Raw genomic sequence first — 16,309 nt, forward strand, 5'->3', positions numbered from 1 at the left:
TTGTCGACTTTACACGACAGTAGGAGTTGCGGACAAAGTGCGTGGAGTGGTATTGATACCGCTCATGTTCTAGGTTACAAATTACAATGAACATCTATATTATTATGATGTGGACTATGTCAGCTTTCGTGTATGGAGTAATTTTTGTTATTACAAAAAACTATTCTAAACATTTTTTGTTTTTGGAGCGTTGGTGTATTCAGTGATTTATATGCAGGTGGAGCCGTGAGCAAAAGTTCTCTGACTGCTATTTTGCCATACACATTGTCTGTAACATTTCTTAAATCTTTCCGGAAATCCAATAATCTGTCTGATAAATATGAAGTATTTGTTGACTGATCTCCACTTAAAAACAATTATGTTACTTTGTATAGAAAGACGTAAGTATAGCTATTCGATCGGATGGCAACTAATATTTCAGCCTAAAGATAAATTGTACAAGTTACATAGTTATGGACAATATCAGCAATATACAACTTAAAAAAATGTTAGATATGTATTAGACTCTGATATTAGATTACAATAATTAAAGACAACAAACAAAATCAATTAATAAGATGATGGCAACGGATAGTATTATAATAATACAGGATAATAAGAAAATACGTACATTAAACAAACACTTATAGCATAGATTGTGATACAAAAATAGAAACAAAAAAAAGGTGTTTTGCTATAAAAATACTACCCAAAGACAAAACAATTTATTATGACATTGATTCCTTTTTGCGAAATGTAAATAAGCATTAGGCTGACCATTACTTGACCACATTTTCCTTCGACTTCATTTAGCTTTAACCAGGTGCAATGCAATTGGCATGGCACAATAGATTTCCACACGAATTTACCTGGAGGTGAAGAACCAGTAGAGTATGGCAGTGAAGATGGCGAGTTCGGCGGCGCCGCTGGCGACACGCACATGCTCCACCACGGTCCACACGCTGATCATGGTGTCCATCCTGGAGCAGTTGCCCGCAGACACTACATCACCGGCCCAGCCCCACCACTTCGCACCGGTCACGTTTAATATATCCACTTTTCAACTTGACTTTATTCACACTGAGTTCTTTCTTTTATAAAGACACTGGACGGTTCAGATTGTTTGAAACTTTCGTATGTTTTATTTCTGTGCTGAGTTTTAGATGAAAAATCGAAATTGATTCAATTTTTTTTAGAACACTACGAAAATAGACGTTATTATTTACACAATATTGAATAAATTAATTCTTAATAATTTCAGTCGACACGTTCAGCTTTCTCAACCGACAAATGTTCAATAACCTAAACGTCCCGAGACGCACCGAGGTGGGTTCGCCGCATCGCAGTGCAACTGGAACTGGCTGCGTGACTGATAACGAACACTGTCCGAACACGCGATATCTATGTGAAAACAATAATTAATACGACCTAATTGGTGAATAGACGGGTTATCGACTCGACCCGCGGGACAAAGTTCCACCAGATGGCACACGATACGCGATGGAAATATTTGCGGCAACTACCTTCCCTTTGCATCACCAGTATATCTTATGTAAATATCTTTGACCTTTTCTTTTGTGTCACATTGATAACGAGTGGACGTATGTATGTAAATAGTTCTAACATGTGCGGGTTAACATCCATCTATCAGCCTGGACACGGTTCCATGAGTGTGCTGAACTGTGTTTTGGAAAAGTGAAGCTAGATGATTGTTCTATGATTTCTTTTTATTTACTTCCACATACAACTTCCTTCATTTAACTATAAAATAATGTAGAATTGTGACAACTTGTCAAAAATAAACAACACTAAGACATTCTACTAAACAGACTTATCTTCTAAATGACGCGTTATATTATAATAAAGTTTTTCCCGGAAGCATATGACACTGCGGGGTCAAACTTTTGGCATGATTTGTCCACTATAAATATGAAGGTCAACAAGAAACTTATAATTATTCTAACAGATGTTGAAAAACACGATAATATGAGGTATTTGTAAAATAAAACAAATAAATCGACCTGTCTGACTGGCTAGTTACATTATTTAGCCGTTTTTAACACCGACTAATATCCAAAATAGTAAACAGCTTGAATTATTCATATCGTGTTTTATATCCTGTACATACCGTTCTACAGAAATTCAAAGTATGCGAGTATATTTGGATATCTATCTACATCTAAATATTTAATATTCATACTTGTCGGTCTTATTAAGAGTATATTGTCCACATGTAAATCCATAAAACATGATAATAAATTGGACACAACATTAGAGTATTGGAAACTGTATTATTTATACAGTTATAGTACACACTACTGCAGAATGTACTTTGCGTATTATGCAATAGAATGCAGAATGCAGCCTGCGTAAACATGTTTCAACAGAACAATACCGTACATTTTTCAAAGGAAAATACACAGAATATTAAGTATGTTTAAATTTTTGTAAAAAGAAATAAAATACATAGCATTTTGAACTTTATGAACGAAAGACAATATTGTGAAACGCTACTCTGTCTTGGACTCATATTAAGAGGCGGAAGACAAATCACAACACGAGAGATATCAGAAGAATTAAAACATTAGCCTACACGCGGTGAAGTCGTGTCCACAGCGTCAATATTGTACATAGATTGCGTAATATTAGCAGAAAATAGGGTAGCCAATGTTTTGTATGATGTAGTAGGTCAAAGGATAATACATATTAGTTTAAAGAGAAAAAGCACTGTAAATTTGATATCTAAAATATCCAGTGAGCCTCTTTCAAAACGAATAGTTTTGTATTAAGTAGTTCATTGTAATTATCCACATTGAAAGGCTTATTGTTCTGATTATAAGTAGTTTTAGATTAGACGGACAATAAAACAGTATTATATAGTGTTTTGAACACAGATCTAGCGACGATTCTGTTTTTGTGCAACCCTATCTGTGATATCAACAAACACATTTCGTTATGTAGGGTCGAGCAAATAAACACAACGAAAATCATACAGAACTCACAATGTGGATGTCGCGTGATCGACAGCTGAAGTATGGAATGTCATTCGATAATAATTCAATTACGAATGCTTAGTTTGATCTATTTAAATAAATTACCACTATTATTTTTCCCGAAACTCCACCCGCATTGGCCGAGTTAATTTGCTCTGAGGGCGGTCTACAATTTTCATAGTACAACGTTTAATTAATGAATGATGGTATAAGATAAATAAAATAGACAATATCTACATGGCAACTTTCATAAACGTATGAAATTATTAATTTTTTTCTTTAAATATGAAATGGTGAACATCACGATAGTAATGAGTTAAAATATTATAACACTTTTTTTAGATATTATGAAATGGGGTGATATTTCTAAGTCGGATCCGTGTTTAAAGTTAATGCGCATTTTTTTTTCAATAAGACCAATGCCATAAATCCTATATATTTGTTAAACATTTGATAAAAGACCTTCGGCTAAGCAGATATCAACATTACCGAAATGAATTATGTTATGATAATTAATTAACATGATTTATGTAATTAATTACTACGATACAACTATATTGCGTATAAATTATTGTTTGACTTCGATCACATCTTAAATAAGAGCGATATTGTGGACTTTGGAATTTAATGTCAATACAACAAACAGAATGCAATTAGCCTGTGAATTAAATACACATGCGATTAATCTATATACATATTATAAAAGTGTGCTATTGCACAGTCAGCAACAAAAGTAGTTAAACATATTCATAACTTCTAATGGCTTATAGGTACACGTTTCTTAATATTTTTTCTTTGTGCGAAATAAGTAAATTATTTTAGATTTGCGGAAAAAAAGAAAAGGTTGGTAATAATACAAAAATGTACAGTGAATTTGAAAACTTGAGTTTGATTAGCTACTTATGTTTGTGACTGTACATGTGGTATTGCGGCTTGGGGTACCACCATACGAAATTGCCTTTATCCGATATATGGAATCGACTTTTTGCATAAATCTACGACGTCTATTGTCTCTGTGACTGAAAACCAACGAAATTATTTTTGAAATATAGTAGTTATCAACTTAAACAAATCAATATTAAAATATCGTATCTAGTCAATTAATATTAAAATCAGAAATAAATTAACATAAAAAATAATGCTATTGACTTGTGTAAATTTCTAAATTAACGTTTATTGTGGCGTCTAAAATATTTTTACCAGTAGCTTATTATACGACTGGAGTTTTACTGAACATAATAGCGACATTGAAAGAAAACTATTTATGGATTTTAACGCGGTTGTGTGTTTCCTTTGTGATCCCTGGGCAGACTGAGGTGTTGGTAATCCGCAAGTGAAAGTTACAATATCTACCTACATTTTACAATTATACAAAGTTTTTAATCATAATGATTTCTTATGTCTACGCGAATGTTACGACATTAAAATTAATCGCGGTTTTTTATATTTTATTTTTCTCCTGAAGTTTCGAAGACTTTGCAGTCTTCGTGGTCACGGAGAGGACTGTAAAGTTTTATTTTAATGTCTAACATTCGCGTAGACATAAGAAATCATAATAGCGACACTGCATCAAAACGCGTTCAAACGTATTTGAAAATACAAACAAATTTAAAGACGCTCCTTTTTACACATGTTAGACAAATATTGAAATTAAACTAATTTTCGGATTCTATCGCGGTGCTAGTATTTTATTTTCTCCCGACGTTTCGAAGACTTTGCAGCCTTCATGGTCACGGGGGGGACTGAGGTGTTGTTCATCCGTAAAGTCAAAGTTACAATATCTACCTACATTTTACAATTATACAACTTTTTTAAATTTTTTAAATTTTAGCTGTTGGTGGTCCGATCTACGCAGAATGAGCTCACAGTGTCTTGAAGTCGAGATTTGAAACGTCGGGAGAAAATAAAATACTAGCACCGCGATAGAATCCGAAAATTAGTTTAATTTCAATGTCTAACATTCGCGTAAACATAAGAAATCATTATGTTAGACAAATGTCAACGACATTTGAAATCGTCTTGACTTTCGGTGCGTAACAATGCACACCTACTTCTGAAACATATAATTAGCCGACCACTTAATATGTATTAGTGCTATACCTATCTTGAATTAATGTTATTGTAAGCAAATGAACGTTGGAAGTGTACGTAGACCTATTTTGCGTAATCTCCCTATTTTAATAGAACCTAAATCCGCGGCGGTTACAACACTCGACCACTTTTAAGCTTATGTGGTTCTCATAACTTCCACCAGAATTTGATACATTGTGCTTACTGTGATGTCATTTGTAAGTAAGGAAATAACAAAGACTCAATAATGAATCTGAACTTTTTTACACTAGCATTTAGCGCTAATGAAATATTTCACTACTGGAATTGACATAATATGGAAAGAAAACGAGGTAATTTTCAACATCAACATTACAAAAACAGATTATTACAAAATATCAAAACTCAAGAGTTACTTATTACGCTCCTACTAAAGCATCTAAATATTTGACATCTATGTGATACAAACACGGGTATACAAAGGTCATTTTTAAATAATAGCAAATGCTGAGGTAAACTGATTACGCACGCAGAACATCGCAATTAAACCACTAATGAATACTATTCAGGAACATTGTTACCATTGTTACACAATTTTCGCACACAGACCTCATGTTAACGATCGGACGCACGAACAAAACGAATATTTGCTATTTAATTATAAAATACCTGTTATGAGATTAACATACCCCTAAGCCACCATTAAAGACAAAAGATAACTAAAGGAAACCCTTAAGAAAAAAAATGTATTAACTTAGTATACTTCATTCACTATTCGAGTTTTACTTTACAAAAATACTTTATAATGTGTAATTTTGTGTTATTTAATATTTTTTTCTATAAAAATATGTGTGTATTCTTTGTAAATTATCGCTTGCTTTAACGGTGAAGGATAACATGGTGAGGAAACCTGCACACCTGAGAAATTCTCTATAGGAAATTTGACGGTGTGTGAAGTCCACCAATCCGCACTAGGCCAGCGTGGTGTACTAAAACCTAATCCTCCTCAGTAGTATAGGAGGCCTATGCTCAGCGGTGGGACACGATATAACATTTTATTTGGAATATCAACAGGAAAACACATCTAAATAAAAAAAATCGTAACTAGTAGACTCATTGCGTAGCCTTTAAGACGCCATATAAGCTCAATACAAACGGAACACATTAAAAAAAAGACACACCTAAATCCTTTAAGCAAATTGATGGCCTTGTTTCGTCTATAACGTGTTCAAAACTGCGTCAATGAGGAAAACATTTCCATTGATGAGTAACGACCGAAATCAATTAACGACTCCAATCGTTAACTACAGAGCGAACACCGACCGCGAAAAGGCATCGGTCGAAATCAAAGATTGACATGTTTATAAATAACTTACATATTTTGATTAGTTTATTGTGGGATTGATTGAGGAATTTAATCCATAATTTATTTATTTTATGACAGGATGAAAAAGTAATCAATCTGATAAAACTAAAACAAACGTCAAAAATTTAAATTAAAAAGTATTGTACGGAGCTTCTTATACTGAAATATTCGATGTTATTGGTCATTAACTGGGAATAATCTTTTTAAACCGGAACACATCTTTGCACGAATCTGCTTGACCGACAGATTAGGTAAAGCGGTATTTATATAGCACTTAGGACTCCAACATTCGCAAGATCTATTGAATTCTTTAAATCTTAGAATAAGTTCGAAATGTCAGCAACTATAACAAATGATAATGAATTAATCACAGGCACGCGGGATATAATTGAAATTTCACGTTCGTACTGTCTGCTTTATTAGCATAGTTGTATTGCAATCGAGTTACGACACCTGTGAGGTCTTGGATTAGAATCTCAGGTAGGGCAAAGTTACATTGGGTTTTTGTACTCATCAGTCATTATCAGCCCGGAGTCTAGCCAGATATGGCGATATGCTCGCCCTAATCACATTGTGGGAAGGAACAAACAGGCGAAAAGTTGATGCCCCGATTGCATCTCTGCCTAACCCTTCGGATATAAAGGCGTGATATATGTACTGACTGTTCAATTAAGAAATAATTTGTTTAAGACGATAAAGGCGTGATTTGTTTAACACGTCATTTGATTTAGTTTTTACATAATTTAGTGTTTTTCGCAACTTGATATGTCACATCACGGTCATTTGATACAAGAGCAAACACATATAAAGGAGTTGCTAAACTTTCATCACTTTGCCTTGAAACACTAAAATCTCGACATTTTATTTTGCCTCTTTAAAGGCTGTTGTTTATATCAGCAGTGACATTATTATTGTTTAATTAAAAACTACCATCATTTCTATGATGGATAATGATAGAAAATCTAATATTATCATTCAGATATTTCGGAATGTTCACCACATTTAAACTACATAAATAAAATCAATACCACTCACATCTCCTTTCCGTGAACAATTCAAAAAATGGAAACTAAAATAATAGGAAATCTTTAAATAGCGAATCCAAGGTGCGAGCCTTTTAAGTAGCCCCACAATGTCACAACATACTACACATTTAATTAAAATTATATGGCTGTTGCCTAACGCTCATGAGTCATAGTAACGAAAGTGTGCAAATACGGGTCATGTTGCAAAAATGAATATCACTAACATATTTTGTACTTTGAGTCCTAAGACTCGAGACTGGTGATATTTTTGCAAAAAAAATCATGAAATATGTTTAAATCATTTTTGAAGTGGCTTTAGCTATCTACAATCCTACTAATATTATAAATGAGAAAGTTTGTGAAGATGGATGTATGGATGTATGTATGTTTGTTCCTCTTTCACGAAAAAACTACTGAACGGATTTGGATGAAACTTTACAGTAAAATTAGTTATACATCAGAATAACACATAGGCTATAATTTATAATGATTTTGTGTAATTTGGTCATAATATAACGATATGTATATCAAGTAAATCGGAAGAAAATTACCCCGGAAAACTCCCTCACGCGGGCGAAGCCGCAAGCAAAAGCTAGTCTAACATAAAACTATTCACTACTTTCAATAGTAACATAAAAACAGGTTAATACAATTTTCCTGTAACTTGATTTAAATTGCTTGACATATTTGCAAATAAAAAAACGATTACCGTTATCTGTAGAACTTATTATTCTATCAACCAAATAAACCATTCATATTTTATAAATAAGTTTAATGAATAAGAAAGTAGTAGACGACATAAAAAAAACGGTAGTGTGTCAAAAATTTATAATAAATTAACTTTTTGATATTGCTATTTCAATTCTGTTAAGGTATTTAACATATATATTATAACGATCTTTAGCAAAGATGATGCAGATATTTTGTGTAGAGGATGTTATTAAGATCCATATACTTCAGAAAATGAAATAGGTGAAATCTGTAACATCATGTAAGAGATAGGTAAAAATTGTGATGTAATTGTAAAACATACCGTGGACTCTATTGCAGTGAATGTGGTCAGTGGCCGAGGAAACCTCAAACGACCCGAAACAGGATATGGTCAAATGTATGAATGTTCTTAAATTATATATCTGAGTGAATTTAACGTAAGATAGAGGTTTTATTTGAAATTTAAATTGATATTATATCTTTTGAATAAATAAACACTCACGGGTATAAAATCCATTTATATATATTTTAGAATATTAAATATGTTACCCAAGAAATGAATTTATTGAAATTAAACTAATTTTTCGGATTCTATCGCGGTATTTTGTTTTTTATTTTTCTCCCGACGTTTCGAAGACTTTGCAGCCTTCATGGTCACGGGGGGGAAAAATTAGTTTAATTTCAATGTCTAACATTCGCGTAAATATAAGAAATGAATTTATGTTAACCGTTACATACGATATTTTAGACAAAATTTAAAACCAGCCTGATTTTATTCACAAAAGTGGCTTTGCAACCATAGTTCAGAGTACAGACCGATGCCAACTATAAACCAATCAAAATAAATCGCAAGGAAGCATGTCAAACAAATTTTATTTATTTATTACTTCATTTTTGCGACCGAACCCAAGATAACGATTGGGATCGTTTATAAATGTTAATCATGAAAGACCAAAAGAACGTGTAGGTAGATAGTAAAGAGAACTTTAAAACAGTACGAGTAAAACATATTCAGAATTTAATAATGCTAAAAGATAGTTGACACGGTGGACGCTTCAACACAATGGATGCTCCAGTTCAATACGATATAGTGCTGCAATTCAGGTGCAGCCTATCATCGTCGACCAATGATCATTAAGTGTCCATTGTTCCTAATGACTGTCAGTGTCCCGTCAACATTATCAAGAGGTAGATTGTCAACAGGGTCTAAATACAAGTATTTTACGGAAAGTTCGAAAACGTGACTGTTTTGCGTATGATGCGCGGCACGTGGTGATCCAAAAAGAAGATAATTGTCAAGAAGATTGTACACCTATCGGTAATTATGCTTGTTATGGTGGCGTTAATAAGACCAATGAGAAAATACTCATAGGATTTGATACAGAATCTCAAAATGTATATCATGTATATCATGTTAGAAGTTTTAATAAAATAAATTTGCAAGACGCAAATTACCTTGGCAATTTGTAGCCAGATAAAAGTATGTATCAAACTTTGTTTATTAGTAGCATTCTTTAATCATATCTAGAATGTGTTCATGAATGAAGCAAATAATGAGGTCGAAACTAATTTGTAGGCAAATCGTGTTTAGTTAGAATTAATACATGTTTAGGATATTGTATTCCAACACGCGTCGCATGCACTACGATCGATACGTATTATATAAATATTACTGTTAGGTAAAATTTCACCGAGTTGCTTACGTTTCCGACAAAGCACAGAAATAGAAACAAAATACTATCAATTTAAAAAGGTAACTGAATGAAAATAACACTTTTCCAACTGGTTAGCGAAATTCGAAATCTTACCATAGAAAGTAAAGCACAGTTTATTAAAGAGTTCGGAATGTCAAAAGTAGAATTTAAACTAAGAAGACTTAGCGATACACTTTGACGCAACGAAATACAGTTCGAGAAAAAATAGTTTCGATTGTTTATGTAACACCGTCGCGTAAACGTTTTTTATTACACGCGGGCGCGGGAGACGTGCGCTCAGGCTCGCGGACGACGCAAAACTGATTCCGATATGCTATGCGCGTCACGCGTGCGCGCGCGCATCCTATTATCGATGTGACAGTGGGTTCCAAACCACTGCCAAGAGAAATGGACGACAAAATAGAACTGCTCCATTTGACCCTCGCCGTTGTTATTAGGACAAGTAGTTTAGATGCTTCGGAAATACCATGCATATTTTACCATAACATCTAGCCGTACTCTTCAAAGGAAACATACAAGAAATGTTGTCTACTAAATCTCTGACAATAAAACACAGGCAAACTTTAGGCCCAAAGAAGTTCGAAAAACTACATTTTTGTATCTTATATAAAAAATTAAAGAACAATCATATAATAATAAAGGATAACAATGTTTTAAGATTTAATTGCTCAATCATTACGACTCATAATTGTGCAATCCGAACCAATCTTAGTTTAATCTAAATTTAGTTTCACCAAATTATGCTAAATCTAGCCTAACCGTTTTTTTATTATTCATTATAGTTTTGATTCATGGACATTAAATGCATATTGTTTATTTAAATTTATGCTGATATTTGTGGTGATAAAACTCTGGCAAATGATCAAGTGATTCAGTTGATGGTTAGTTACTTGGAGAGCAACCACCGTTAGTAATAATCATCTAGAGAACCCGATAACTCGTTGCTGCGTTGATCACATTTAAGGTTTTAGGTACCTTGGAGGTTCAAAATTATAATAGTTGTATAATATCGTAAAGGATTTCCAGTCTCACAAGTAGTGTAATAAACAAATTCAGTAATAATTAATATAATAACATCATATAATCATTGTAGTAAATGGATACATAAAAGTTATTGGCTAGCTAATTAAATTTTTACTTCGCTAAACATAATTAGCTGCATATAGCTATTTGACTCTAACTGCGAAATATAAGGAGAAAGTAAAAGGATTGAACTGCATATCTTCATAGTTTATAAGGTCCTGGTATACGAGTAAATTTAAAGTAAATGTTTGCTTACTTTTGATTGAAAACCGCAGTGGTTTTTGTGATTATATTTTGTGTAAATTATTAATAAACTAACTTCAATTGACTTCAGAAGCTTAAGCTTAAACTCAAAAGAGGCATCAAGTGAGCCGGAGTATCCCAAGTCTATATTCGTTCTATGATATGACAAGGGGCAAGGCTATCGCCAAATCAGGCGCAGTTACTATACCGGGCAACAAACTGACAAAGAAACTCTGATATTTTTAAAAGGTTTCCCTAGGACAACAGACATAGAATTTCACGATTCACAACTAACTCATGCCTTTAATACTCCAATCAGCTGTAGTTCAAATTATACATTCTTTAGTCGCAACTCCTCCCGCTGTATCTCCTTGGAATAACTATCAATTTCATTGTGTTCTTTTCGGGGACTAAAGGTTGTCTAAAAAGTGGATCTACTTAGGCTATCTGTACGTCAAGCTTTATCAAAATCCATCTAAACACCTTTACATTTATAATAGGAAGATAGGATAAGATTATTCATGGGTGCAAAGTTCATAATTTGAAACAAAGAAAATTAAAAAACATTTGTATCGGCGAAACGCGCGCCGATCAAAACAAAAAAGCATCAAAACATTCCAAAACGGGACGAGATTGAGATCACTTTACATACTACAAAGAATTTCAGTAACACCGCATTGGTATCTTCATCAGGGCCCTTATTCTGTATGATAGTGTAAACGCGTAACGCGGCCGTGTCATGTTATCTTCGAGAAATGTGCGTGGAATGGTATTCTGTAAGCCAAAGTTCTATAGTCCTAAACATGATGCGTTGTGTTACGTGCTTGTTACGCACTGTCAAAATAACGTGCGGGATAGGATAAGGCCCCAGCTCGTTTCTTCGTAACACCGCGTCGGGTATGTGGGTATTACATTTTTTGCGTCATAATAACTGGGTCGTAACTTTGCAATTACGTGAATAGATTTATTTCTGCATTGATAGTACTTTTATTATTTCGGAATTTTAGCAACGTTGGAAAATCTAATTAATCAACTTTAAGTTCTTTGCCGCACCGTTAAGGCATAAAACTCTTCAATAAGTATTGTGACAAAACTGAACAAGTAATCATTATTTCTTACAAGAACGGGAGTGTATATACAAGTATTTCTTTATCAACAATTATGGAAATACTTATCTTTATTAAACGGAACCAGGTAGGTGAACGGCCTATAAGTTTACAACTTCAGCCTAAGCATTAGACCTCGAGGAAGAAGCCAGGGGTTGCATTCAAATAAATCGCTTATCTGCAAGCGCTGGTTAAAGATAAAAAATTATTTAACACAACAAAAACAATAAATATCTAGTAGACAGTTTATAGTCGTCTGGAAAGCGTAGATGGTGTAGAACCCTTTATAGTGGTTTGATCTAGCAAGTCAGGTTCCAGATTTATTGGTGTAACCAGTAAAATGGGTTACATTCTTCGCAAGCCACACAATGTGTCTCTTTGGTCGAATTTCTCAGCGTAAGTTTAAGGTGACCCAAAATAGGTCATTTCACACTTCATAAAGATAAACTAACCGTGACGTAAGTACTTTAAAACTATGTAAAGTTTTTTAGTGTTAATACATGCATAAATTTAATAATAAATGTATTTTGCTTGTTTTGTTCCCACATTCGAACCTTTTTTGCAAAACCAGAGTTATGATGTAAATGTTAGATAATAATCTATAAAAATAAAAATCTGTTGCTACATAATATGTTAGAGCATCACTTACCAACGGCTGGACTGATAATCTTGTGTGTCGTGGTCCTAATTACGAAGACAATGAAGTGTCAAAGAATAATTTTGAAAAATGTATGGAAAGTTACGGGAAAAGTTAATAATTTGTAATTGATATTTTTGGAAGAAAATTTTGATTTAATCTCTGAAGTCACTTCACCGGCTTCAATAAAAAAAATGATGAGAGTTTAGCTAGTTCCAGTTGGAACTATAGGATGATTTTGTACCCGTCAGGTGGCGCATTTGTTGAGACCTAATAAATTAAAGGTAGTTTACATAAAATACGATCTGTGGTAGGACAAGGCCCACCGGGCCCACTAGTTAAAGATAAAAAACATGAATGCCGTCTTATACCATTATATTCTATTCTTATTAAAGGAATAAAAATCCGCATTCTAAAAACATCTTACGTGAGTGATACATAAGTATATAAAAAAGATGAAAACAAAATTTACGAAACTTCACCAACATTACCAGCATTATTGTTTATAAAAATTATAAAGAATAACCTCGAGAGGTATTGAAATGATTTAAATCCTCTTGTCAAATAATACTACAGTGGGCCATTGGCACTTTGTTATTTAAATTACGTTAACTTTATCTGCGATATTTAAACGCGGAGGAAAGAGAGCTAAGAGTGTGTATTGGAACACAAAATTTCATAAAAACATTTTACTTGACATATTGCAGAGATTAAAAAGTGAATAACCCTAACCAGATTTCACGTAAAGCATTACATTGGTGTGATGGGAGTATACCGGTTTTTCATGTTCGATAGAGACATGCTATGCCAAGTAATTATGGGCGGGATGGCAGGCCCACTGTTTCTATAAAGTAACATTGCAAATAAAAATCCCTTCTCTAATGGACCACTTTATTCCTAAAAAGTACAGCAGCGAACCATCTATTCCTTACCAATATAAATGGTCAACTATTGGGAGTATTTACCGTCCACCAGCTTCACTTGCTATTTTACTGGACTGTTAACAAATAATGGTAACGATTACGCACTACCCATGACCATGAAGCGGCTTCCGAACTAACCAACAGGTTTTGTGAAGGATGAGGTCGTTATGAGGCCGCTCAGTTGTTCACACATCTCGAAATACTCTAAAATGTACAAAATTTTTGGTAGGTTAAATTAATTGCTGTTTAGGGAATTATTTTGGATTCTGTATTACGCTTGAGCATCCAAGCAGATCTAACTGTATCTAAATTTCTGGGTATTAATTCAATTTCAATAATTCAGCAGTGATAACGACAATGTGGTTGAAAATTACAGACACTTATTAACACCATAATAAGTTACCGTTTTGAGTGCTCATACTTTCAACCGACTTAAGAAAAAGAAGGAGGTTCTTAATTCGATTGTATTTTTTAAAACGCAAGACTTACAACAATCTTTTTCCTTAAAATACCTGTTCAGATATATATATGTATGTACGTGGGAAGTCAAAATGGAAAAATTGCAAATTCTTCTGTACAATTTTATTGTTACTCGATACACATCTTATTTACTTCACACAGGCGCTCAAAGCAAAACTTTTAAGATTAAATATTCCTACATAAAATATAAAAGAAAAATACAAGTGTTTACAAACAATTTCAGCTTTTACAAATAGATTACAATCACGCTTGTTTATAGAGTTATAAGTTAGCAGTGGCGAAGGGTGAAATTTTTCAAAAGGTAACCCGGTGTAAAAAAAAATTGGCGTCAGTTAAGATATCGGGGGCAATTTATCGGAAAACAAAAACTAAGACAACGGATTAGTCTTAATTCGAAATCAACAAACGTTGACATACATACTAAATTACCTATTATGCGTAAATAATTGAAACATTCATAAAATCGAACAATAAACGAAGATAATTCTCGATCCATTAATCAAAGTATAAGTACTTACCTTTTAATTTGTTATAACAGCAACAAAAGTAAGTATTAAAATTATAACCACACTACCTACCTATAAGTATCTGTTTATTTTCAAAATAAAACTATAAATGTAATAGAAATAGGTATCACGATCGCCAAACAGACCAACAGTTTAAGTCTACCTACATGATAAACTTATATAATTATCAATTTAAATTATAATCAAGAAAGGTTATTCGTTAACTTTTGATTGTATCGTGGTGCTACTTTAAATTCGGTAAAATATCATATTTATTTTCTTCTATCAAACATTTTGTGTCTAAAATCAAAAACTTTCAGATCTTCTTCAAATATTTTACCATCTAAATACTAATATGTGAAATCACCGACTAATAAATAATATACTTACGTAAAGGTAGACATTAAACTGATCACAGGTAGTTATTTCCATCATAATACACTTTTATTTGTAGTTTCTAAATAAACAAAGCGCTGGTAACTAAATATCACAGAACTATCAAAAAATAAAATGAATATAACAATTTACAAAACACCGCAACTTGGTAGCATAATAGATTATGAAGTTTGAAGGACGTAAAAAGCGACAACTATACAAAGTCGGTTAACGTGAAGCCGAACTAGCTCGGGTTACCTTTGCCCATATCTTCCGCGCGATTTCGACAAACACTGGCATAGAAAGTCATAGAAAGTGCTGCCATCTATATTAAAAAACATACTACGACATTAAGCCGCTTGACAGCGGGTTACCTTTGCCTGTGGCGTCACAATTTCACTTAGGTAACGGAATTTCTGGGGAACTAAATACAAGGTGCGCCATCTAACGTTATTTAAAATAAGCAATTGATATCGATTAAATTAACAAACAACGGGCTAATGGCCGATAGATGTCATTATTAAGTTATCAATTATAATTAATAAGTTAAGCTATTATAATTATTGTCCATTGTCTGATATGTTGTAAATTTATATTTGCCTATTAAATATATTGTTTAGTATCACCGAAAACCTAAAAGGGAAGCCGGTAGGAATCGGCTTGTATGGACGCTTCGCCACTGTAAGTTAGTTCAAGGTAATTATAATATATACATATATTCCACAGATAATGTCCTGCATCTGGTCTTCTACGTGGAAATCTAGTACTTATATTAATCATGACTAATAAGGCAGGTGATGACCTTATAATTAAGGAGTCAAGACATCTGGCAGTGAGAGATAATCATCTGATTACATGTTACGAATAAGATAAAAGATACCGCGCCTTTTAATATTATAGCACGTATTTTTGCAATTTTTTATCGATGTAGGACATTAGCCTCATAGGGCTTTTTAAGGTATGCAGTAATAACTTAAATGAACGAAGATGCGAAGGTGTTTTCGTAAATTATAATAATATATCAGCCCTGTATTATATACTTGCCCACTGCTGAGCACGGGCCTCCTCTACTACTGTGAGGGATTAGGCCTTAGTCCACCACGCTGGCCTAGTGCAGATTGGTAGACTTCACACACCCTCGAAATTCCTATAGAGAACTTCTCAGATGTGCAGGTTTC

General features: G+C 33.3%; 1 protein-coding gene across 4 annotated transcripts in view; it reads right to left on the reverse strand.

Moving 5' to 3' along the window:
• The window catches only part of LOC115444265 (glycerol-3-phosphate acyltransferase 1, mitochondrial), a 75,477-nt gene that overhangs the window by 40,528 nt on the left and 18,640 nt on the right, over positions 1 to 16,309 (reverse strand). The window contains exons 1-2 of one of the 4 annotated variants that reach the window (XM_037440167.1): positions 9,932 to 10,147; positions 849 to 1,179 (exon numbers count right to left, since the gene is read on the reverse strand). The exons of 1 other annotated variant lie outside the window; for it this stretch is intronic. In XM_037440167.1, the coding sequence (XP_037296064.1) occupies positions 849 to 958 (110 nt within the window). In that variant the 5' untranslated portion in view covers positions 959 to 1,179; positions 9,932 to 10,147. Of the gene's footprint in view, positions 1 to 848; positions 1,180 to 9,931; positions 10,148 to 16,309 lie in introns of those variants that run through there. 2 more of the 4 variants (XM_037440170.1, XM_037440168.1) reach the window with 2 other exon arrangements.

The sequence above is a fragment of the Manduca sexta genome, chromosome 18, assembly GCF_014839805.1.
Source record: "Manduca sexta isolate Smith_Timp_Sample1 chromosome 18, JHU_Msex_v1.0, whole genome shotgun sequence".
In the NCBI taxonomy this organism is placed as follows: Eukaryota; Metazoa; Arthropoda; class Insecta; order Lepidoptera; family Sphingidae; genus Manduca; species Manduca sexta.